This window comes from Malurus melanocephalus, unplaced genomic scaffold (genome assembly GCF_030028575.1).
Source record: "Malurus melanocephalus ecotype Western Australia unplaced genomic scaffold, MMel_1.1 scaffold_332, whole genome shotgun sequence".
In the NCBI taxonomy this organism is placed as follows: Eukaryota; Metazoa; Chordata; class Aves; order Passeriformes; family Maluridae; genus Malurus; species Malurus melanocephalus.
In genome coordinates this window covers 654,843-680,589 of record NW_026623564.1, presented here as the reverse complement: position 1 = coordinate 680,589, position 25,747 = coordinate 654,843, and the positions used below count along the sequence as shown (strand labels likewise).

The 25,747-nt window shown below is 41.6% G+C and overlaps 1 protein-coding gene across 2 annotated transcripts in view; it reads left to right on the top strand.

Annotated features, from left to right (window-relative positions):
• The window catches only part of E2F3 (E2F transcription factor 3), a 42,123-nt gene that overhangs the window by 10,781 nt on the left and 5,595 nt on the right, over positions 1–25,747 (top strand). For both annotated transcript variants that reach the window (XM_057377901.1, XM_057377900.1), the window contains exons 2-4: positions 19,887–19,998; positions 22,343–22,562; positions 23,118–23,278. In XM_057377901.1, the coding sequence (XP_057233884.1) occupies positions 19,887–19,998; positions 22,343–22,562; positions 23,118–23,278 (493 nt within the window). The remainder of the gene's footprint in view (positions 1–19,886; positions 19,999–22,342; positions 22,563–23,117; positions 23,279–25,747) is intronic.

Here is a 25,747-nt window from a genome sequence, read left to right as displayed (position 1 = left end):
TCAAATCTTTTTTTTTTTTTTTTTGTGTCAAATCCAGTGTCCTGAAAGCATAGGCAAATTGCTCATTTTCTTTCTCTGATTCTTAATCATAAGARCTGCCTTGATGATTTTTCCCACCTCAAGTTAGCAGTTTATTTATAACATGCTAATGTTCTGCATGCCCGTTGGTATTACTGTTCTGTCGTGCTGAGCTGAGAATTGTTCTCTYGAAATCTGACACTGCAAAGATGACATAAAAGAACATGAGAAATTGCCTACGATAGAGAAACATTCAGGTGGCTTTTGGTATGACTTCGATTCACGCTTTCTTTAAAATCATTTACACTGCCTTCCTGATTTCTATTGCTAGTCCCGTTTATGTTGCTTGGTTTTATTTTTGCTTAAAAAAAAAGAGACAAATGCAGACCATTGGCTTTTGGCATCCTTCTTACCTTTCGTTCCTGCTGGCAAACTTCTCTGTGATCGTCTTCCACGCAGTGTCGCCAGCTGCCTTCTTGGATTGCAGGTAGAGGAGTGAGGAACTTCAGGGGGTTAGGGTCCTTACTGCAGGGTGCCTGTGGGAAGGCTCTTCCAGATTTCGGGGTTAGCAGCATCCTTCCCAGTGGTCTTCAGCTGCTGTGCTGAAAGACAGGGGAGCATTCGAAGTGTAACCATGCAACATGGAGAAGGAAAGTGCAAAATAAAAAGACATCCCATGAGTTTCTGTACTTGGAGCCATGTGCTTTGTAGATGTTTACAAGAGAGATGGCAAAGAAAGATGCAAGATCATTTGACAGCCTTCAGCGTTGTTATGAGCTGTTCATCTGTAAAGATCTTCATGTTGCTGCTGGTCTTGGCGCATTGAAGTCCTTCCCTGTTCTYGTCCTGGTAGCATTGTGTTGGCTGAATATGTGGAAAGTGAACACAACAGTAGTGAATAAGTTGTGTGCTGTTGGATAGATATTAAACTTAGGTACAGCCTTCTGTGGCAGAATTAAGTTAGTAGTTACAGAGGATTTTTTTTTTTTTGGTGGTATTTGTGTTTTGGGGGACAGGAACCCCTTTTGCTGTGAAATGGAATGTGTAGGGAATTCCAGAGACTGACATACTTAATTTAGAGGGGAAAAAAAAAACAGAAGAGGGAAGAGAAAAGCAGGCAAATCCCCCTTATTCAGAGCCATATGTTCAGGATACTATCCTTAGTGTGATTTATTTGCTTCAGAATTAGGAAAGAGGGTTGCTAGGAAAAGTAAGATGAATTCACTTCTTTAACCTAAAAGAATTATATAAGGATGATTATGATCTCCCTCCTTTCTCCCTCTTTCCTAGTTCTGGAGAATAATCAACTTAGGAATAAGTCAGAGCAAGCAAAAATGTGATTCTTCTCATCTGCAATGCAGAGAACTAAGATGGACTCCTTTCTCTAAGGCCAACATCAGGCCTTCTGTTTTGAAGTGAATCAAGAGTTATTACAATGTTTTCAGTAAGAAAGGAGCAGAATTTCAGCCTTTTTCTTTCCCCTTCAGATTTGTGAGGTGGTGGGGGTTTTTTTGACTGCCCTGTCGCTCTTTTGATGGCCTCAGTGCCATTTTGAAAATGCTTCTGTACTTCCTGCGAGGTGGAGAAGAAGCACCAGTTGTACTAGACAGGGATTGTACTTCACTTGAAGTGGAGAAATGTGGCTTTTCCAGCTGTTTGAAAAGCTCAGTTGTCTCAGCATGTCCCCAAACTCTGCTCAACCAGCAGCAGAGAAGGGAGGAATCTCTTTCAGACCTTGCAGGGAGAAAACTCAAGGCATCTGTGAGGTGCTATAGTATATGTAGCTAAAAATATCAGATACTTGAGCTTGCCTTATTGACTTGTTGGATGGCAGTGCCTTATGGAAATGAAAAAAGCCAACAAATCTGGAACTTTGCATAATTGTGCAAAGGCATAAGAGGGATAGCATCAAGATGCCAGCAAATTTGCTTGCCCACCAGAGCAACCCCAGCTTTCCCCGTGGTTGTGCAAGTGTGGCAGGCCTAGAAGATTAGGGATAGCCTGCCTGCCTGCCTGTAATGATCCTGGGAGGTTTACTTTCCTGCTGAAAAGCTGATGTCAGATACTTTGTCCACATTCAGCCCCAGTCTCTTTGATTGGYGTTGCTCAAATCTTAGGAAGATGTATTGTTCCTTCTGCTGCAAAGTAATGCTGAACACCTTCTCCAAGTGCTTCACCTCTCTTTGAGAGACAATGCTTTTTGTCCTCTTTATTGCTCTCTGCCTCRTGTTTGAGTGCCTCTCCATGACTGTGTGGGCATGAGCCCCAGCATGGAGCAGATGCAGTGATCTTCCCAGCCAGAACCTTGTGTTAAAAGTATTGTCTTCATGGGAAAGTACATTCTAACTCGCTACTTGCATCTCCCCTAGTATAGTGAAATGGCATCAGTATTTTCACTAAGCATTTTTATCCAGAATATCGATTTCAACGAGTGATTTTTGGCATTCACTATTAAGATCTTTAATCTTAGAAGTCAGGCCAGCAAGGTGATTTTTGTAAAGGCCCTTTTAGAGCCACAATATGGATTTTTTTCACCCTAACAAGGGAAGGTGGTGGTTTGAGCACATGCCAGTTTGCCTTTCCAGAGCTGTGATACAGCTGAACCACAGTGGAAATCTGGAACCGTAACAACACTGCTTATAGGAAGTTTGACTCCCTGCATTTAACCACAAATGTGGTTAATGTTAGGAGAAGCAATAGCAGAGGGGAAGAAAGGTGGTAGTATTTGATTAGCTTTTTTCGCCTTTTTTTCTTCTGTGAGGAAAGAGTGATAATATTACTAACTGATGATTCCAGTTTCTTCCTTGGTACACTTTGAGGATACTCTTTTAGGGTAGATAGGACAAGATTTGCTTTCAACATTTTAAATTCGGTAGTCACATGCTGTTGTTAAGCAGTTATGCAGCTGGTAAATTGTGGGGTATTTCTGAAGACAGTAACACAGAGAAGAGGATTAAATATCATGTCAAGATCCTTCACGTAGTCACGAGCTTCATGCAGGGATTGAAATGCGAAGCAATTCAGTCATGATGGGTTTCTGCAGAAAGTTATTGAGGGACTGAGGTCTTGCCATTGCTTCTCACCATTGTGCCCTAGATCAACATGCTGTTTTCATTCAGTTCAGCAGCACGAGAATGGCTGTCTTGGACAGTAAAATATCCTCCTGTTTCCTATCTGCACGTTTTTGGAAATGGAGTGTAATCTYATAGTCAGAGAAGCCTTAATTGCCTCATGGGATAGGAAGGAAAAGATGATTTTGGARCAGTGTCTGTGCCTCTGAACCACTTCTGTGTCACTGTCTGTGACAGAAGGGATTTCCTGGAACCATCCTGGGAGAGACTTTGGGGATGTAGTTTCACAAGTCAGCTCACAGCGATCCAAGTTGGTGCCACCACAAATAGGGTCATGCTGCCCTCCCTTCCTCCCTCCCGCTTTGGCGCCTGCCCTCTTACCTCTTTGTGCTTGTCAGACCGGGGGCTGCTCCTGCTGAAAGCTAACACTGGCTGAGTGATTAGTTTTCAGCCCGGTGAGCACGCTGGCCCAGCCGGCCGCATGGTTAGGGTGGAGATGGCCAGCAGAGGCTGCCCCTGGCCATGCCCTCTCCCGAAACACGGGACACTCACTTGGAGCGGCAACAGACCAAGAGCCTGGCTGTGTGTGTGACCTTGGCATCTCCTAGAAGCCTCGGCATCTCCTAGTGGAGCTGTGTGGAATGAAATCCTAACAGATGGCTCCGCAAAGAAATAGGCGGCTTTTGTACCACTGCTCATCGCTTAGGTTACCGAGGGTGCGCAGCTGCCAGAGCCTGGCCGGCAGTGCCCAAGGGCTGCAGGGAACTCGCACGCTCCCCCTGTCTCCAGCTTTGAGGGACTTGAGGGTGGTTTAGCGGAATTGTGAGCGTATGGAAGAGTAAATATGGCTGAAAACATTGACAGTTCGTGGAGGAAAGCCATATTTGCTTCAACTAAGAATCTGTTCAGTGCTGCTTGTGCCATGCCTTGTACACTTTTCTTCCAGCCCCTGACTGAGGCTCCCAGGCTGCGTGTAATTTAATTACAGTCTGATGGCTGGCACTGAAGTAGGTGAAGATATAAACGTAATTTGTGCCTAGAAGTTATGTACATAGCGAGCTTGCAATGGTGGAGGCCTTCTCGGCAATCGTTGCTATCAGGGAATGTCTCCAGAGGAAAGACTGGCTGTGCTGCTCTGGCAGGTACAGTCTGACAGGTAAAACTCTGAGCAGAGCTTTAATGTGATTGATAGTTAATAGGTGAAAGTAAAGGAGTTGTGGTCTTGCATGAAAGATCAGAGAATCCTTGGAGATAGCAATTGGGATGGCTTTTACAACCAACAGGCGCAGCAGCCATGGACAAGGGCCGTACACTGCGTAGCTTCTGAAGGTGGGAAGGCTCACAGGGCTCCTGGTCAGATGAGTGGTAATGAATGCCAGTCACATGCCAAGTTGGCTGAGGATGGTTGGGTTTAATGACTGCACTCATAGCAAAGTGTCCTTTCTGCCCCTCAAACGGTGAGGTGGAACCAGCCTGCGTGACAGCAAGAGCACCCAGGGCCCTGCCTATTCCATGCCACAGCAGAATTCTGCCTTTGTGACCTCAAACCTGTACTGCTGAATTTCAGCTTTGGCTTAAAAGAATGTGTATTTTTGTTGTAAGGAAACCTCCACTACAAACTCAACTAGTGTGCAGCTAGCTCTGGAGCCAGCCTGTAACTCATAGGGCTGCGAAATAAATGTTTCGCTTTATTCTGTTGTCTGATTTCAAACGTAACTGGTTTGTTATTGATTACTTGCGAAAAAGGTCTGATGTGTTTATCTCGCAATCCTTATGCATGCTGCCCCCTGCCAGTAGCCTCACCTCTCCCCTCAGCAGCTGCCAAAATTTCCATCTTTTTCCCAGTACTTTCTTTAGCAGCATTGTGCATTGAAAMGCTTGCAGGATAGCAATATGCAAAAGCTGTGTAGTGGTCCTTTTTATCTTGGAAGTCGATGTTTTACATGAGGAGCACTGTAACTGCCATATTTACTTTCTTGTATTTAATTCAATAAAATGTATTTACCTGAAGTGGACACGAAATTTCCAGTTTGCGGTGGAAAGCGTAGGACCAGGCCGCAGAACTCTTTCCAAGTCAGGACAGAGTGCGTGAGGCTCCTTGCCAATGCAAAGCATGGGAGGAAAGTTGGGAGTAAGATGACTCTTGCTGCTRTCATCAGCAGGTGCCTGTTGAAAGGGTAGGAGTTACGGATGTCAAGGCAAGACAACAGGTTTTTGTGCTTTCTTGGATTTTAGACTTCCAAGACAAACCGATGACTGGCAAAGCAGGTTTGTTCCAAGACTGTCTTTGCTTTAGCTTGGAGTAGTCTCTGACAGTGAGATGTAGTCAAGTTTTCTGGGGTAATCTTAGCTTTACAGTTTGATTATAGTTTGGAATTAGGGTTGGGAAAACAATTAGTGTAGAAAATGAGGGTTTCTATGGGAATCTATTGTGCGCAAGGATTTTTAGCAATCTAGCAAGCCTACAGGCTGGTGGGGGCTTCCCACGGCTGCCTCAAGTTACCTTGCCTTTTCTTCTGCTTCTAAGAGAACAAGGCTGTCTTCCTTCCTATCCATATACTGTTGTGAGAGGGCATCGTCCACAGACTATTTTTGTTCCGATTCCTTTCCATAATTATATGTAGCTTTTATAAATCTGTCTGGATGGAAAGCTCTCGTGTGCTTTGGAAGGGCTTATTTTATCTAAATTTAAGGATGTCTCATGTCCAGTTGTGAAACTTGCTATTTTAGTTYGCCCTACCTACAGCTTTTACTAAAACAAGAGGAAAAGGATGAAAAGGAGAGACTGAAAAGTGTGTGAGAGGAGGGAAAGATGACTCATAAGTGGGACTGCATTTGAAAATGAAAAGGATCAAGGTGTACTGATCATAARAGAGAAAGTTACAACTTCTGTGAAGAAGGCACAATTAAACCATRTGGTCATTTATCTTCTGAACAGATTAAGGTACGTTTGGGGAAGAATCCATGGGCCCAAACTGAGTAGATAGGTTTCTTCTCTCTTCAAAGTTATTTAAAGAAAGGAATTTTTAGTGCAGCCTTTAATAGGTGATATTTTAGTGCTAGATTCCACTGGAAGACTTCCCCAGGCTTCTGGAAAATCCTGTTTAACTGTCCATTGCCTTACAGGATAGTTCTAATAGCTGCATGGTTATATACAGCAGGAGAGGTATCAGAAAGAGAAAGAGGGGCAAGGCAGCAGTGCAAGAAGACAAATGGACTTTCTCTGAACTTTAGGCTTCAATGAATGGAAAAATTAAATCTCATGAATAGAGACACAAATTCCTATTTAAATCCAGGTGTTGTCTCTTTTACCCTCCTGCTAATGTTCTGTTCTTCCAGCCTTGTGCCAGCACCCATAAAACTTCCAGAATCCTTGGGATGGCCAACAGTCTGGAAATAAACCTTTCTGTAGGGYTTAAGTAGTGTGCAGTTATGAGGATGGAGTTCTTCTGTATACAGCACTGCAAAGAGTGCCTGTGGTGTTTCCAAAATTGTTTACCAGCAGTATCCCACAGCCAGCTCTTCCTGCCCTCCCCTATATTCTCCTGCTTTTCAACCAAAAGCTAGAAGTTAACAAAGGTACARCTGTCTGACATGTGGATGAGGCTGATAGAAAATGTTGAATTTTGTAAGCATTTCGATTAACAAAAATAACTGTCAATGTGAAGTTGGTTTAAAAACTGGCTAAGTGGCAGGAAAAGAGTCCTTTTGATCGATTCTGGTTTTTGCTATTCCCGGTAGTATGGAGCACTTTCATCACTGTCACAGAAGYAAACAAAAATCTTACTGATAGTAATTGCCAGCAGAATAGTAAATGATAATGGAGCTCTCACAACTTGCTCTGTAGGCACATTCAGACACACTGTGTCTTTAATAYAGCAAAAGGCAAAGTTGCATGCCAGAGAACAGGGAATGCAAGCCATGCCTTATGAAAGGGGGCCTGTATCCTGGAAAGCAGCACTTGGGAGAAGTCTGTAGTGGACAAGCAACTGCACACCAGCTTCCAGCGCAACGCTGAGAGGCAGTGGCACTGTGGCTTGCGTCGTGGCATGTACAAAAAAAAGGAACAAGAGCRGGGATACTTTTGCCTCAGTCAACAGTTTTGGTATGGCTGATACTTAAAATAACATGCAATTCAGTGCTAGTACTTGTAAGGGAAAAATCATGAAAATAGAAGATGGTGTTAAACAGGGCAGCAGAAATTTTTTGAGGTCTGAAGGAAATTCCCTTCGGTGCAAATTAAGCTCTATTTTGCTTATTAAATTAATATTAAGAAGTGACTTGACTTGTACATGAGATAGATAGGTAATTTTGGTATAGCTGCTGGTTGTACTGCTGTCCAGAGGGATCTTGACAGGCTTGAGGAATGAGCTGACMGGAACCTCATGAAGTTCAGCAAAAGGAGTGCAAGGTCCTGTCTCTGTGGAGGATTAAKTACGGGTGCCAGAATGGGCTGGGAGAAACCTGCTGTAGGACAGCATTGTGAAGTGAGATGATCCTTTCCCTCCACTAAGCCCTGGTGAGACGTATCTCATGTGCTGGATCTAGTTCTGTACTCCCCATTATGAGAGCACATAGACATACAGGTCCGGTGAAGGTGGTTAAGGCCTCAGAGCATCTCATATAGAAGAAGAGGCTGAGAGAGCTGGGACTGTGGAGTCTGGAGGTGTTTAAACACATGATGGGAGRGAGTGAAGAAGATGGAGCCAGGCTGTKCTCAGTGGTGGCCAGTGACAGGATGAAAGGCAATGGGCACTGACTGAAATTAAGAAATTCCATTTAAACAGAACATTGTACAACAAAGGTGATTATATGCAGGARCAGGTTCCTTAAGTTGAGGAGCTGCATTCACTGGCTGTATTAAAAACAACTGAATACAGCCCTGGACATCCTGTTCTAGTATGCATCTCCTTGAACAGTGGCAGGTGGACTAGAGGATCTCCAGAGGTGCTTTCCCATCTCAGCCGTTCACCAAGATGGTTCTGGTGTTAAAGAACTTGTTAAGTTGTTGAACTTGACCACAYTGGGAATTTAATATTGAAGGCTTAAACAAGGCAAACTTGAAGTGGAAATTGGTTTGGATTTTTTTTTAAGCAAGGGGAAAATAATCAGTTGATGCCTTCAAGTTTTGACACAATAACTATTTTTCTCTAATTTCTCCGTAGAGTTACGCTCTGTAATTTCAAATCTGAACAACCTTGAGGTTACCAAGTCCACCTGCCTRTTTTTGGTAGGAGCAATTGTGTTTATATTCCTTCCTGACCAAGCACAACAAGTGCTTGTTCATTTCATTTTCGTAACAAAGATTCTAAAACTGCATTCCTCTCGACTGCAACAAGGCACCAGCTAGGGTCTGTGATATGTCAGAGGTCATATTAGAAAGTCGGATTCTTTTCTTCTATCAAAGGCTAGATTTGAAAGAAAAATGCAAATTGACTTCATTTTAAGATTTGAGACTTCATGGCACTACTCATTTTTTTGAAGAAGTCCTCGCAAGGTATTTGATTTAGGAAATAGATAGTAAAGAAGACAAAGTAGAAGTGACCAGTTGTGTCTGGTGTGGGTCAGTTTTCATACAGGTTCAAGTCCTAGTTTGACTTTATGGAGATTTTCTGCTTCACAAGAGTCAAAAGGGATAACTTTTTGAAAATATCCTATATAATCTGAGGAAGAGCAGCAACTTGAACATCTTTTCCCTTAGAAATTTGTTACCTGTGATTCCTCAGAAAACCATCTGTTTTGGTTGTTGTTTTGTAAATTAGGCTGTCACAGCAGTTGTTTTAGATTGTCCTGTGCATGACAGAGTTTTTCTAAATGTGAAAAAGAAAATYATTTAGTCTACCAGCACTTACGACCTGTTGCCTTCTTGTATTTTTTTTTAATTCCCTCCCTGTTGGTGACAATGAGTAAAACTTCCTGTTGAGCTAAATTTGTCATCATTTTGCCAGCACTTTCAGGTTGTTCTGCTCCATGGTGTGGCCGATGGATTGATAAAATACTGCCAAGGTAGAATGTGCATCACAGTGAAAGCTTGGTGGATTAGTTGTTCTCTGTGACATTACACAGCMTTTTAAACATCAGGAACTTGGCTATCTCTGTGCCATTTCAACCATGTAAGCTGTTGCCAGACTGACCTGTGCAATACAGGTGAATGCACCAGCTGCCTACCTTGATGTGGGGACAGTGGAGGTCCTCAGTTCCTAGAGTTTAGCCACCCAGGCTAGGTGAAAACCAAGTTCAGTTTGTAGGCAAAGAAATGTGCTGTGAAGAGAAGCCTTCTGATGGCAGTACCAGGTTGAGGATGGAGGAGGCGGTCAGCCACAACTGTGGTCTTTAGGTCCCTGCTATCTCTGATTCTCTCCCTCACTCTCCTCTTAYAATGTTTTATCTATTTCTGTGACTTTCTGCTAATCTGGAGCCTCCTCTCTGACTGCTTTTGRATATGTAAACTCTGCTTTCCTGTTTCTTGGGCACTTGCTATTTATTTTTGTTACACTGAGGTTTGGTATGTGGAGGAGGTTATTGTGTTAACTTTATCAAGGTTATTTAAGGATTTTTTTTCCAATGCTAGTAATTTTAATTTTCAAAACTATACTTAATTAACTTGTGAATGATACACTGAACTCGTGTGCCAAGTCAGCATTATAGTTACTTGTAGGTGCAGAAATAACTTACCAAGGTTAATCTGTTTGAACAATGTTGAGGCTTCCTTAAAGTGAACTGATACTCTCTCAATTTACATAATGTTCAGAACTATCCTGTATTACAGCAAATGCTTAGGACTCATGTTATTTCTCATTGTCTGATTCTGTAAATGCAAATCATTGCATCTCACCTGAGTCTTCTGAATGTATTTTGTCAGCTTTCACTATGACCTTTGAAAACTAGATAATATTTTTATCACCCTAAATAGATTCAAAGTCCATTTATTACTTTTGGGGAATCCTGCTGTAGGCTTTTATACTTGGGTGGAACTGGGTTATGAAACTACTTCARAATAAAAGGTTTTGCTACTTTATATCTGACTTCTCATTACTAATTACATCAATTGAAAAAGTAGATMGATGTCAGAGCCATCGTACCTCAGACAGTGAATTAAAAATGTGGAGCCCAGCTTGGTGATGGCTTTTGCTTTTTTAAAGGAAGGATTCRCCTGCTTTGGGGATGTGAATACGCAGCACTAATGCTCATGTGCACCTGAGTATTTAAAACTTGCTACCTTCCAGTTTGTAGCTCTCTGCTRTAGTTTCTGAAGTGTTTACATACAGATCCTTTTGTCATTAATTTTTGAAAGAATGTACAAGTTTGTTGGTTCCTTATGAATCAATTCTCAGTGAGTCAAGTTATGCAGTCCCTTGGCATTGCTCTGGTATAACTKGGTGTGGGTATTTTGTATGGAGTACAGGAAGGTTTGGGGTGCCAGGGTGGGAAATCTCGAGTGCAGACTTGTGCAGACACGAAAACTTGCACTCCAGAAATTTCATTTGTGTAATTCCACAGACGTAGTCCTTTCTTGTAGGTATCCTGTATCCAAGGAAAACAAATCTCAAGATGCTGTGGCTTAGGCTGGCAATTTAGTGAGTGAACTTTGTGATGCAAGCCCAATCTTGCACCATTACAGAGCAAGCTACACTGAGATACAGAGCCACGCCAGTGCTAAGTTCTCCTCCTCCTCGCTCTTCCCATTGTTACACTGACATTTGTGTCCAGTCTTAATAATTGCATCTTCCCAGAGAGGTTTATGAGTATATTGTGTAGGTTTTGTAAGTGAGGAAAAACACTTTTCCTGATTCCTTTGTCAATATATGTGCCCAGTATGCTGCTACTGTAGTTTTTAACCTGTTTATCTAATACTCCATGGCATTTACTGGAATTTCCTACAAGGAAGTTCATCCTATTATGTTCTCCAGCTCTCAGTGCTCTCAGTGTCTTCCTCCCCCAATCTCAGGGCTTGTTTGTTTAATAGACAACTTGGCAGGCATCTGACAGTGTTTGAAAGTTTTCCTTTTTTAAGTAGCTGTGCTAATTTCCACATATAGAGTGGAAGCCACTCAGTGGAACAAATCCAATCACAATCTTATTTTGAAGTTAATGACTTTTTAAAAAGAGTACTTTAAAAAATAGTCCTTAAATACTAAAGACAAAATAATCTCTCGGTTATATTTTGGGAATGACTGCTTTGCAATGCTTTTTCTTTGGGATTAGCCTGAAAATGATACAAAAGATTTCTTTCCCTTGGTCCAGTTCAACTTTGGCCTTGCTAGTCAGGAGGCAGGAAGTCTCCTGAAGGGCTGAAACACAGCAAGGAACTCTGCAGCCACATGGAGATGTTGTGCCCCATCATACACCATGGGAATTTAAYTATCACATCCTTCTGTGGCTTACTTTGGTCTGAACGGGTAACGCGAGACCTGTGTTGGTGTAATTGTTACATATAAATGCCATACAAAGAAATGGCACCAAGAAAGTCTCTTAGAAAGCTGGTCTGCTGTCACATCTTGTCCCCTCTCTCTTTGCATCCCATCTCTTTCCCCACCCTCCCACCTGCTTGCCATTAGTTTGCAAGTTCAGCATCAGGCCTCTTTTATGACAGTCTTGTTTCCTTCGAAGGATGTGCGGGGTGAGAAATCACTGATGCGAACTGTAACCGAAAATCCCCGAGTGCTGCTCTGGAGGCAGYGGCTGTGCTGAGGGGGTGTCCTTGCCAGCAGGGGAAGGCAGACTGGCTGCGAGCTGTGACACCAACTTGTAGGACRAGGCTGGTGTTGGAGCCTGCCAGGGGCAGGTCTGGCCTTACCGCCATGACCCAGGCCAGGGGATGGGAGGGAAACTGTCCTGCTGCACCCAGGCACCCCCAAAAACCTGTGGTCAGAATCCCCCCCCACAGATGCTGGTGGTCCGTGTTTCTGCATGCTAGTGTTGGCTGTTTGTCATTATGTTTTCCAGAAGTTTTGTCTCTGGAGCTTTTACCTTAAGCTTCCTCCTTAAGCTCAGGCTCTGGCAGCTGTTGGGTTGAGGGGGTTGCATGGAGGTGCTTTGGGACCGCCCAAAGACACCCATGCTCCTCACCTTGGGCAGTTCAGCAGTTGAGATGAAAACTGGGCGCAGTTTCCTGAAAACAATTTTTCATATTTCAACATGAAGTAATGACTGGCACTTTCAACCTTAGTACAGTGCAAAGCCATTGCTTCCAGTAAGAAATAATTGTTTCGTATTTGGTGGAAAAAATTGCAATAAGAAATATCTCAGATGAATCATTTCCTATTCAGCATAGGTGTAATTCTCTTGGTTTGAGGCCAGAAACATGGCTTATGCTTTGGTTTATGTCTTGCACAACCGTTGTAATGTCCTTCCTCTTTTAGTGCAAAGAAAATATGCAATACTGCAGCAGAGTARGAAAACAAGATAAGMTGCATGATTTGCCAGTGGCTACTAYACTGAGTGCAAGTCTGGTGGGGTGTGAGCTGATCCCATGACATTCCAGTAGACTTAGGGGCAGAAAATGCAGTGATGTAAAACAGGGTTGGCCACTAACCTTGGTGTCAGAATGATGTTAGCATTGGTAACTATGGGATAACCTGACCAGAAGGCAGCTTGGGTCACATGAGATAGCAGGATGAAAATTGAAGGTAATTAGTACATTGAAATTATAATCCTGCTTCAGTAAAAGTGACCTGCTGTACAGGTGTAGGGAGAAACTACAACATTTCCTTGCTATGTTTCCTTGCTATGATTTGGTTTAGGCCATTGTGTTTCATTTAAAAGTGGTGGAAAACATTCTTCTGTTCAGCCAGGCTCGAAATGAGAGTGTGAAGTGCCTCATCGGGGTGGCATCGATGCACAGTGCCACTGACACGGGAGTGAGCTACCCGTGCTCAGATGCTGAACGTGCCTGAAGGCTGATGTATTCCTTTCTGTGGGTGTTAAAAATGGCTTTGTGGGATGTTCTGCAGCAGTGACTGGGAGGCACTCATGGCACTTGCATTGCTTCTTCCTGCACAGTCACCTTGAGAAGGGAAAGCCATCGCTCCATTCCTCTGCCTTGGGTTCTACTTTCAAACAAGAATTTGCTGCTGAAACTTGGCCACCCACATTTTGACTTTCTGGAGCTAAATRAAAGTCATAGGGTTTCATCTTTGAGTGCTTACAGTTCATGGCTTCTTTGCCTCTTGGATACTTCCGAAAGAATCATGAAAATGGAAAATCGATAGAAATAAGATGGTTTAATTAGGCTTTGAGTGAAACATCACCTGAATCACATATCAGCCTTCAGCCCTCAGTGTCAAGTGCCTAATAGGGAGGGGCTGCAAATGATGAGAATGTCATTTAATTTGGTAATTGTGAGGTGCCTCTTATTGAATTATAAACCAAATCAAGTCATACAAAAGGGATTTTCTTTTAATATTCATCTACATTAAAACCAAACAATTTGACCGTAGTTGAATTAATATTTTCAATATAAGAGCTAGAGAAGAATTTCCCCCAGTCAAAACTATAATAGCTGAGAAATGGGGTGATAACTTAGGAAACAGAAATTGCTATAATAGAATGTACTTTTGGTCCTTTTCTTAAAATACAGTTGCTGTTTTATGAGAAGAACATTTTGGGCTTATGTGTTGGATTAGATTAATGAGGATGATTTCTGTAAGCAGTGTTTTTCATTTACTTTAAAATGATTCTTTAAATTTTACTTTAAATACAAGCTGCTTGTCACTCARCTGATAATCCTGATGAATAAGTAGCCCTTATTTCAGACTTTTTACAAAGTGTTCAATTTTCAAGGTGCTATTTTTAATACCTTTTTSTGTTCTTTTACCTCAGTCTTATGAATGGCTATGAGTAAAACTGCATTTTGAGGTCACGTTTTCATTAAAAGTGCCATTCCTGGTCCTGTTCCTCTGTATGGGATTTCCTGCTTTTGATAGAGAAGTAATATTTTGGGTAAGAGTTGAGAGGACTTGTAGAACTTTCCTTTTAAGGACATACTTTGTTGTCTTTTACATGCAAATAGTTTAATTCCCATCTATTTTTCTATCTTCATATTATTTTCTTTAAACTCCTCTTAAACGTTTTATACTGCCAGAGTTAACTTTTGAAAGCAAGGGTAGTATGGTACAAATTATTGGTATCTGTGTGTGGACCACTGGGGTAAATATTTCTTCATGGAAGAGGGAAACCTCTCATTTCAGGAGTTTGAACTGCAAATTTATTTCTGTTGAGCAATGAGGAGATGGGTATGAAATGAGTAGTCAGTAGAAGTTTGCAGGAGCTCTGATACTCCTCTTGCATCGTTTTGCTGACCTTGGGTGTTTCCTTGCTTGTGAGCTGRGCAGCAGAGCTGAGCCCCGTTCTTGCTGAGAGCTCCTCTGCTTTCCTTTCTGCACCTCTCCCCATTTTCCAGCCTTCCTAAATGTTTGCCATGCCCTTCTCTGGGTGCAGCCCTCTGGCAGACATTCAGGGCTCTCCACATACCAGGGTTTGTTCACTTGAGTATGCTCTAAATGCTCAGCCTGTATCCCTCCATTCAGTGGAAACATTTCCTTACTGTATGAATATTTCTATGCATTTACCCCAAGGTGTCTTTTTTCCTTTGCTTCCTCTCTTGTATTCCTTCCTCGTCAAGCTCCAGTTAATTTACCCTTTCATGTAATGCATTTGCTTTCTTCTCTGCAGCTCCTGACCTCTGGAACAGCTTTSTAGAGTTCATGCCTCCAGAACCTCAACTTTTAAATTGTATTTTTAAGGGACTGCATAATTTAGAAAATGTGGAAGAAAGCTTGTACAAAGTGTGTGGGTATCAGTAAAGAACCTATGCTATGGCTTCCTTGCTGCAGTCAGAATTTTATCTGTGCTCCCTGGGAAGGCTTGCATCCCCTCCCCAGTAATATCAGCATTGTGGTGACACACAGAAAAGCTGCCATTTTATCTGCCCCCAGCAATTGTAATATCTTCTAGAGACTATGCTAGGCTTAGTCATCGTCCCTTGCTTAACTTGCCCATCTCMCTCCTGGCTCTGAGACACCCACCTCTGAACCCTAAGATACATTTTTCTGACTTGCTGCTTAATTCACCATCAGCTATCCCTTAATATAAACAATTTATTCCTTGCCATGCATGGTCATTTCCAATTTTCCTGTTTTTCCAGCCCAGTCAATCCTAAACTGGAGTTTCTTTTCAGCTCCTCATCCCACTGGTTTTTTTTTTGGAATAAGTTTTTATCTTCTGTCCCCATCTCAGCCGGCTTTGTCCCAAGTTACTTTTGTTCTCATTCTGAGGTCAGATTTTGTCCTTTTGTATTTAAATCAGACTGCTGCTCCTCTAATGCACCTTTCATGCCTACTAGGAGAGCAAGGGACTTGCATGTGTTTTTGGATCTGGATGGTACCTCCAAGGAGATGGGCTGTGCAGGCCCAAGAGCTGTGACAGGAGTTTGAAGTGGAATTTGGCACTTCACACTTATAATGAAGCTGTACTGACTGCATTTTTCCAAGTGTTTTTAAATTTAGGGGTTTGGGGTAATAGAATATGCCAACCTCAGGTCACTCTTCTGGCAAGTTTTATGTGCTTGCTAAAGCCTAATGGGTGCAGGAATATTTCAGATAAAAGATTTTCAGAAGATAGCGCAGGTAATGTAATTTTTCTCAGGTCTGTCTCTTGCAAACAGTGCAACTAACTTGCATCCAGTAATAAAGCTGAGAGGCACGTCTAGCAGAAAAATCTTACTGTGCATAGTCTGGCAAGGTTATTCTCCATGATTTTATAATTGGAAAGAGTTTTACTGCTTCTTCCCTCAAATTTAGAAATATAGTTCTCATAGAAAATAAGGCTTTGGTTGGATATGATGCAGTCCTCAAAAACTGCAGGTGTCTGCCCCACGTGGGCATTGTGTTCTATTATCTTGACCAAACCTTGTCCTGGCTCTTACTTGATGCTTAGCACTTACTGTCTGTTACAAGGTAACACTGCATTTTTTTCTTTATTTCTAATTGCTTCCAGTTTCTTTTCCCAAGGACTGAGGTTGATTGCTGTGTGACATGACAGTGAAGCTGCTTAAATATCAATCTGATGCCCCAAGGGGCATGGTTGGGTGTCACTGTTTCTGCTCAGCAGCTCTCAGTGCAGGCTCATCATCCACAAGGGATAACCCAGCAGAAAAATCACTTCTGTTTTGGAGCAGGACTAAGTTACCGCTGGTAGGGACCTCTTGAACCAGCTTTCTGTGGAGTCTGATGAGGACGTATCAGTTAAGTGCTGCCTGCACCAGGGGAGCAGGGAGAGAGCAGGCATGGAGGGAGGATGCTCAAGAGGTGTCAGCAACGTGATAGACCCAGGCATCCATGAAGTCAAACCAGCCCATTAAGGAGAATGGGCTGTAATTTCCCATTTGCACCTTTTTCACATATTTTTTCAATTGATACCACATTTACTTCTTCTATAATTTGCCTCCAACCTCCTCTTAAGAGTTAATCCATGAGCCTGAATATTGTAGTGAATTGCATAGGGTCCTGCCTACTTGAAAATACTTAAGCTTATGCTAGTTTTAAACTATTTTTCTCTAGAGACAAGTTTTTTTATGAAAGACATTCTTGTGGGTTTGCATCTGGTGTTGATTGTGGTATCTGTCTTGGTTTCTTTATTTTTTATGAAAAGGGATTGAAGCTAAAAGGGCAAAACAGAATAGGACTGAAGGTGCCACCAGTTTTTAGTGTTCTGCACTGAACAGTGGACATGTAGTTGTATCTACGTCAGGGATTGCTCACAGTGTTGGGAGAGAAACTTGAGTTAAAACAGTTGATGCCGCAATTTTTACATCTTGACCAAGGGGTTGGGTAGGTGTCTGGTTCAGCTTCATGGGATGCTTTCCCATTACTTTTGTCTCTTGCTGAAATGTATCAGTTTGTGGCTTTACCTGTCTCATTGCTCCATATATTTTTATGCCTCTTTCACAGTCCCCCTGCAGTATCTGACTCCCATTTATTGTGCTCAGATTTCACATTACTGAGAAGTTTTTAGTCCCCATGCTTCCTATCTCTCCCTGTCATTGGGATGCTTTGTGCCGGTGTCCTTTGGCTTTTTACTTCTTAGCAGGTCCTGTGTGCTGTGTCAGATGGTTGTGCATGCTGCGATTGATCAAATAATGCAGTAAGGACAAATAATATTAATTTGTTCAAATAGTGCAAATAATGAATAGAGTGCTATGGCAAAAATAAGGGACACAAATGAAGATCTGTTTTTAAAAGGCTTGCGATTCTGCTGATCACAGATCTTGAGTTTTCTGAAGGGAAGCCAGATATCGGAAGGCATTATGAAYAATTTTGGAGATGGGAGAGAGAAACTGTGAGTCACCCAGGATCTCTAGTGCAAACAAAACAGCACTAGAAAATCTTTAGTCTGYAATTCATGCAAGAAGAAATTGAGAGAATACACCACTTCAGTCCTGCATCTTATCAGTTACCAAGTTTGTAAAACAGGAAGGGGAAGCGAGCATTGCTTAGTGACGTGTAACATCTGGCCTGAAATTAAACATTCCTCAGGGTTTGCTAAAATTACCTGTCACTAATCGGGCTGTTTAAAAAGCCACTAAAATATTTTGCTCTAAATCTCTCTCAGGTTTTCTGTGTGCTTTGTACCCTAAAAACCAACTATCTTGTAGAGCTCTCTCTGTCATGTGGTGTTTTTCTCTGTAGCCTTCCGCTGTCTGTAGGTGCAGCATGCTGGTGAGCCTGACAAGAGCGTGTTGTTTGTAACAGCCCCAGTGCAAGCAGAGAGGCTTGTGCTGCTCTGTGCMGCCAAAGGATGCTGTGTTCTCTCTCATTATTTGAAGTTCACAGGAGAAACTTACATAAGTCTTTAACCACAAAAGGAGAGACAAAATACTGTTGTTTGTGTCTTGCAAACAAGTTGAGACAAAAAGTTTTGATGTATAATCCAAACCTAAATTTCTCTTCTGATGGAGAGAGCTGCAAATCTCCAGATTTTATGTCTTAAACTTTGCCCCTCCTTCTTACACCTGGTTTTGAGATTCTCTTTTATCTTTAGTTGTATCCCTTTGGCCTAGTCTTCCCACGCCCTGAATTGTTCCCTTTTCACCCCTCCTTCCTTTGCTCTTAGCTCTCAGAGTGGAAAAACACTTGCATAAAAAAGTGTGAAATTGACTTCTCCCTGTGGAATAGCTGTAATCTTAATTTAATCCAATTACATTGGCTAAACATATGAGGTGGATGCTTTTGTTAACAGTTGACCTTTTAGAAATCCTTGGATTTCCTTGGATAAGAGAGCTGAAAGGAGCAGAGGTGTTTCATGCCATTAGAAGCTGCCACCCGTGGTGTGCTGGGAGTGTTGGTTAGGAGGATGCAGTTCTGTTTTGCCCTGTCACCCATGAATTTTGGACCCCTTCGCACAAAATATAGAGAAGAGTGGCTTGAGTGCTCTGCTCGTGCTGTTACACCATGGGCTTGTAYGAGTTTCATGTGTTTTAACTTGCCTTTTAATATGCTTGAGGTTTGCAAGCAGAGTCCAATAGAAAGATGTTAGTTAGCTATCCGTAAGTAAATACATATAAATTAATTTATTTGGAACCTTCTGTTGGTCACAGAACCAAAGTAAAGTGCGTAAGACAAATCCACAATACAACTCTGTCTACAACTTTGTAGCAGAATGTATTGTTTTGTCTTGCTTCACTGAGGAACAAAACATTACCCAGCCCTTTGGGGCGAATATTAAAARGCAAATGATGTGCTCTGAACTACTCTACTTAACTGAATAAACAACATTCTTCAGAAACAGTTATTTGTCTAAACTTGATTRGCCATAAAACTTCTTTTTCTTCTTTTTCCCGTGTCCTCCAGGTAATGTGCTTTCTATTGTTAGGATAACAAGTATCCCCAGATTTAATTTCAGYAACCTGAGTGGCAGGGAAGGGTATAGAATTGTTTCCAAAGATAGTMTATTGTGTTTCTGTCTAGGAACAGAATTCATATTGGTGCTGGTTTTCATTGCAGTTTGTCTTTGTGTTGCATAGTTTAGCAGTTTCATTCACTGTTTTTCTTATTCAAGATGTGCACAGCTTTCCTTTGAGCTGAATGCAACATTTAGTTGATTTTCAGGCATCATCTTTCTAATGCTACTTTTGCTCCACCTTGGTTTTACRTAGGCAGCACATATGGTAGTTAATGTGAAATAAATGTGTGGTTATGCTTTCAATGAAGACAAGTTTTTGAGAGGCACAGAAGACTTGTCCAATGCTGCCCTTGATGTCATGTCTTGTATTTCACTGATGAAAGTTCATAGTCGTGGAAATTACTGGTCCTCTTAAAGCTATCCTTTCAAATAGTAAAGGGAAAAACGTAACTTTCGCTAACTCTCTTTTGCACAAACTTAGGTGGATATAAGGAGTTTTTCAAAGGAAGTGTAGCTTTATGGGCTCATACATGTAGGTGCTTGAGAGGCTATCTTTGTTTTTCCTAAATGAGACGTTCTCAACTCAAGTGAGGGCCAAAATATTTCATACCTATTTAAGAAGTACCAGAGTAGACTGAAATACACCCTGCAATTGTCACTAAGCTTTTCAAATCTAAAAAAAATAACTAAATTTTCAAATAAAAACCTCATCAGCCAAGCCTTTGAGTGACTTATTTAAGTCTACCTTAGGATTCCAGTAAATATTTTGATTCCATTGTGATGCATGTGGCCTATGAACTGCTCTCTGCCTTTCCTATAGTCCCAATATTGTGTTTGATAAAGTGAAATATACTTCTTAACAAGCCATCAATTTTTTAAAAAAAAWTTTTTTAACAGGCAAAACGAAGGCTGGAGCTCGGAGAAAGTGGCCACCAGTATCTTGCGGAAGGACTAAAGACTCCAAAGGGGAAAGGACGAGCTGCAACAAGAAGTCCAGACAGTCCAAAAAGTAAGGGAACTTGTAACATTCTGTCATCAATCTGCATTACCTGGCTTAGAGTGCAACGTGCAGGGGTTGCTGCAAGAGCTGCTGGGAGGCTGCAGAGATTCCTGGCGGTCAGATGTGTTCCTCTGGCTGCTGGGCAGCCTGCATCCTCTGCCCAGGGCCTCCGCTTCAGCCAAGGACACGATGCTGGGATGCTCAGAGAGGTGGATGCTGGAGAATGAAGGTGGTGTGATGGGATCAAATGCAGTTACTGGGCAAGGCTCATCAGGGCAGCCTTGTCCTTCCCTGCTGGTGTTACAGCAGCTGGCTGCCAGGGCTTCTTTTCCTGGGCAGGGATTTGCAAAGAGTGGTGGTTGTGCCTCAGCAGCACTACATGATAAATGCTCTTTGCAGGATCTGAGCTGCCTTCTCTCCCTGTGGTGTGACTCTGGATAATTACTGCCACTGCCTAGTTGCTCTGAGTACTAATTTTTGCACATCTGCATTGCCTTGGGCAGTCGGCTTCTTGCARCAGGAGCTGGGGGCTTTAGGCTTGCTGTCCTGTTTGGGGGATTTCAGCAGGAGAGTTAGGCTGGCAGAGGGAGCTGGATGAGCCTGGAGAGGACTGGGGCAGCAGTGGTAGGGATGTCAGAGCAAGAGATGCCAAGGGATCCCTCCTCACCAGTCTGCTGGTTTCTTTTGAGGCAGATAGTGAAATCAGAAATACAAACTCAAGGCATAGAAGTTAAACGATCACAGTGATTTAATTAAACTAAACTTAATTAAGCTAAATAATATATTTTAAATTGAGGTGGATTCTTGTAGAAATTCAGTACTGTTTGGTGCATACAATGCTGCTGCAGCATTGATAAGCCTGTACAAAGAATCTGGTGCAGGATGAGGAGCATTTCAGGTGCCATTTCAGTGAGTCCAGTCACTTCTTGCCCTTAWCACTCTAATCCTCTTACTCTTTTCCAAACCCCAGACAAAACCCAAACAAACAAACCACCCTGCTCTAAATCCACAAGGTCATGTAAGTGATGTGAATGAGATTTAGCTGAGTTGTTGGGAAGAAATTCTTTCTTCATAGGGTGGTGAGGCCCTGGAACAGGTTGCCCAGAGAAGCTGTGGATGCCTCATCCCTGGAAGWGTTTCAAGGCCAGGTTGGATGGGGCTCTGAGCAATCTGGTCTAGTGGGAGGTGTCCCTACCCGTGGCAGGGAGGGTGGAACTAGATGATCTCTTAAGTTCCCTTCCAACCCAAGCCTTTCTATGAATATTCTTCCATTTGCTTGAGCAGACAAGCCCTGAATGTACCCAAAGAAATTCAGCTAGCTGGTTCTCTTTGCAAAGATGTAATGTCTTGGTTTTAATTGAAAAGCCATCATATTCTTCCAAATATTTCAGGGTAGTCTAAAGGTTCACTCTCAGGTGGGACTTTCAGTTTTGACTGACTTTTGCAGTTCAGTGTGTGACCTGACCCTTGAAAACGTGGAAAAGACCACCAGATCAGCCCAAGTTCCATTCTGCATAATACTGGAAGCAAATTAAGTGTTTGAGATGTACCAGCCCAGCAGATTTATCATAATKTCTGGCTCATTTCCCTTGACAGAAAGGCCTCGAAAATTTAGAATTATAAATCATTCTGATCCAACTATTTAAACTCTTAAAAACACATCTGTTAAGCATATAGATGTTGCACTTGTGCATGGAAACCGTGAATTGGTCCAAGCCATTTGCTGGCTTCTGATTTGAAAGAAATGGATACTCTCTCCCAGTATGAGCATTGTTGGGTTATGGAGCTATGATGATCATAAATTGTACTTTACATCAGTCTCCTCTAATTCACTTGAATTTTCTCAAGCTGTGGAGTCTGACACTGACGGAATGTGTCATTGTGTTCACCCACTGAAGTACACCTAAGTCCTGCTTAATTGCATATGAAACACTTATCTCACATGAGGGGAAAATCAAACCCTGATGAAAGCTGGCTATCAGCCTGATGAAGGAGAGTCACTGGGGATTTTTTGGGTTTGCTGCCAGGATAAATAGGTACTAAAAATACTATTATGAATTCACAWAGTAAAAGCCTAAGCAGAGTATTCCTGTATGTATCTGTCAGACTACTGGAAATATTTGCATTTTAAAGAGYGTATATATTTGCTCATGTACCTGTGACTTTTGGAAAAGTACATCTTGAAATACAAAAATTTAGTGGTAAGTTGTGTCTTAATGCAGAGGTATGAGAGATTTCTTTAGTAAAAATGAAAGAAATAACTGTAATATATATCCTTTCATTTTTGGTTGCTGCTTTCAGAACCAAAATGAGAAAAAACTGATTTAACTTTCTTTATCCTTTTCCTTCCAAGCTCCAAAGTCTCCTTCAGAAAAGACTCGGTATGATACATCCCTTGGCCTTCTTACAAAGAAGTTCATTCAGTTGCTGAGCCAATCTCCTGATGGGGTCCTAGATTTGAACAGAGCAGCAGAGGTCCTCAAGGTGCAAAAAAGGAGGATTTACGATATTACCAATGTATTGGAAGGCATCCATCTCATTAAGAAAAAATCCAAAAATAACATTCAGTGGATGTAAGTATTCGTTATCCTTTTCCATCCCTGCTGSCTGATTTCTCCATCACAGGGCAGCAGTGTTTTTCTTCTCCCACCTTCCATGCTAACACTTTGCTCCAAGCAATCATCCAAAATGCCTTCCAAAAGGATCAAGTTCTATTTTTCTGTTAAGAAAAGTTTATAAAAGCATTTGTCAGGAAAATTAGAAACCAGCATTTTGTTTGAAAACTGGATTGATTAATTTACTTCTGCAGGTGAAGTAAGGTTTTAGGTATGTGTACCTACCTACTGCCTTCCTTGGGTTTTTCTGGGGCATGGTTAGAAACAAGATTTTGGAAGTACTTAAAAATACTCATCTCTTCCATCTTGGTGGCATTTCCAAAATATGTTGTTGTGATGAAAAGATGCTTTTTCTGGAAAGCATGGTTTATGTTGAGTCGCTCTGGGCGGGTTTAGGGAGAAAGGACTAACAACTTGATCTGCCTTATAAAGTCTTGCCTCTCCCCCTTAACCATGGCATAGGGTCAGATTTTACAGATGCTGAAGAGGTGTCTTCCTTCTCTGTGTTTGCAGGGGCTGTAGTCTGTCAGAGGATGGTGGGATGCTGGCACAGCGCCAAGGCCTCACAAAGGAGGTGACTGAACTGACTCAGGAAGAGAAGAAACTGGATGAGCTAATCCAGAGCTGCACCCTGGACCTCAAGCTGCTAACGGAGGACTCAGAGAATCAGAGATATCCTTTTTCCCAAAAMCTCAAAGGTGCTCAGCCTCCTTGCTGTGCCCTATAATACTAGGAGAGCTCCTCTATGGGATGTGATAGAAAAAAAGCATCAGAAGCTTCAAGAAGTTGAAAAGGTTTTAAYGTAGTTTGATAGAAAAGTTACTCGCACTTGCAATGCTTCTGGAATGTGAAAAGAAAAAGTAAATGGAAAGGGTGATACATGAAGGAGATTGTTAACATTTGTGTTCACACAGAGTAGAACCAAGACCTTAATTGATCAATGAGTCAAAATACCCAATAGCCCTGCATTTTTTAAAATATTTTGAGCCTCGAGCAAACCCCATTTCATGTGTTCAGAAATTATAAAGGCATGAAGAGAAAGTCTTTGATAAGGAAAGAGAGTTGCATAGTCATGACTTCATTCTTAATTTTTAAAATTTTACTTTTAACTGATTTGTATATAAATTGGAGCCACAGAGAGGAAAATAAAGCTGAGAATCAGTTTGGTCTCAAACTTACAACAGATTTTTAGATTCCTCTGGTTAGTCAATCTATAATAGAATATGCAATAAATTTTCAGATTACTCTGGTTAGAGAATCTATAATAGAATATCATAGATGATAAAGGTTGTATGAGTTCTCAAAGGCCTTAGACTGAATTACTTAATGTAGTAGCAATACTAAATTACATAAAGTTCATATGACTTATTTTCGCTGTTAATGCCCTTTGTAATTAACCAGTAGTAATTTTCCTTAGATTTCCTGCCTGTTAGCAACCAAGATAGGATTTTATTAAATGCTGCTGTGAAAACTTTTTGCTGTATATAATAAGTAGTGTTTAAATAGCATCTAACAAAATGGATTTATTCTCTGTTCTGAAGGGAGTACCAGTAAAAAGTACATGAACTACGTKAGCATTATCTTTTGACTGGATTTCACAGCCATTTTGATGTAACCAAAGATCACCAAGTTGCATGGAGAGTAGGATCAACGCTGCCTTCAGCTGAAAGCATGATCCATGAAGAGACATAAGCAAGGCAAAACTGARCATGGCAATTCTCAATATTTGTAGYACTGGATCCTGTGGGGATGAATTCTGCCTTTGGAAACCTTACTTACTGAGTGGTAAAAGCCTTGATAAAAGCCAATTGGGTGAAAGATGACCTGTCACTTTGCCTCTTGACCTGTTTTATCCAAGACAGATGCAAGATGTATTGGTGGTTTGAGCTTGGGCTGTACTGCTCTGTAACAACACACATTCACACCYGCAAAAAGTATAAAAAGTCAGGCTTTTTATTCCTCTGGCATAAACATTATGCCAGGTACCTCACAGGTGACAAAAYTAAAGAGCTGGAACCATGTTCATGTGATCATGGCTATTTCATGGTTCTTTCCACAGCCAAAAGCACTTTGACATCTCAGTTACGTGGATCAGAACCTGAGGTTTTACCATGTAATAACCCCCAAAACACAGTCATTKTGACAATACATATTGAGCAGCAAAATATTTGTGTTTATTCTGTGCCTATGCAGAAATTGACCTTCTGCACTCCAGAGGTTTAAAGTAGCTGCTTAAACAGGCTTTAAAAATAATATCATAAAAATTAATATATAAATATATGAATGTTGCATAATTGTTTATATATTTATATATATTTTATATATGTTGTATGTATTATGTATTTATGGTTGCAAAGCCCCTCGAATTTAAATTGAAATTACTATTTTTGGAGAAGACTCTAGGGAGGCCCTATAGCATCTTCCAGTACCTGTAGTGGCCTGTGGGAGAGTTGCATGTGGTGTTTTTGTAAGGACATGTAGTGATAGGACAAGGGGGAATGGCTTTAAACTGAAAGAAGATGGGTTTAGATTAAATACTAGACAGAAATTCTTCACTGTGAGGGTGGTGAGGCACTGGGACAGGTTGTTCAGAGAAGTTGTGGATGCTTCATCCCTGGAATTGTTCCAGGCCAGGTTGGATGGGGCCTGGGCAACGTGGTCTAGTGAAAGGTGTCCCTGGCCATGTAAGAGGGGTTGGAACAAAATGATCTTTGAGGTCCTTTTCAGCCCAAACCATTTYATGATTCAGTGATATTGTGTATGCGCTTCTATAGCATAAATTCCTATGCACTTTTTCAGTGATTTTCAGCTCTCTGCATTCTGATAGCAAGCGCATAAAAATTTTTGCTTCATTGAGTCTGTGAGTAATTCCAGGTTCTTGAACYTTAGCTTAAGTAGCTTCCTGCATATAGAAGAGGAGAAAAGCACTCAGCACAGAGAATCCCTTTTGTTCACTGAGTAGTGGCCCCAGCTGTTACATCAAAGGGAAATCCTCACAGGTCTTCATGGCAATCACAGTGCAGAGAACAGAAAACCTTGGGCTAAGAGCTATGTAGCCATGAGAAAATGGAAAAATAGTTCAAAGACTTCTGCCTCTTCTAATAGCCTGAATCTATCGTAACCTGGGTTGGAAAATTCCTTAA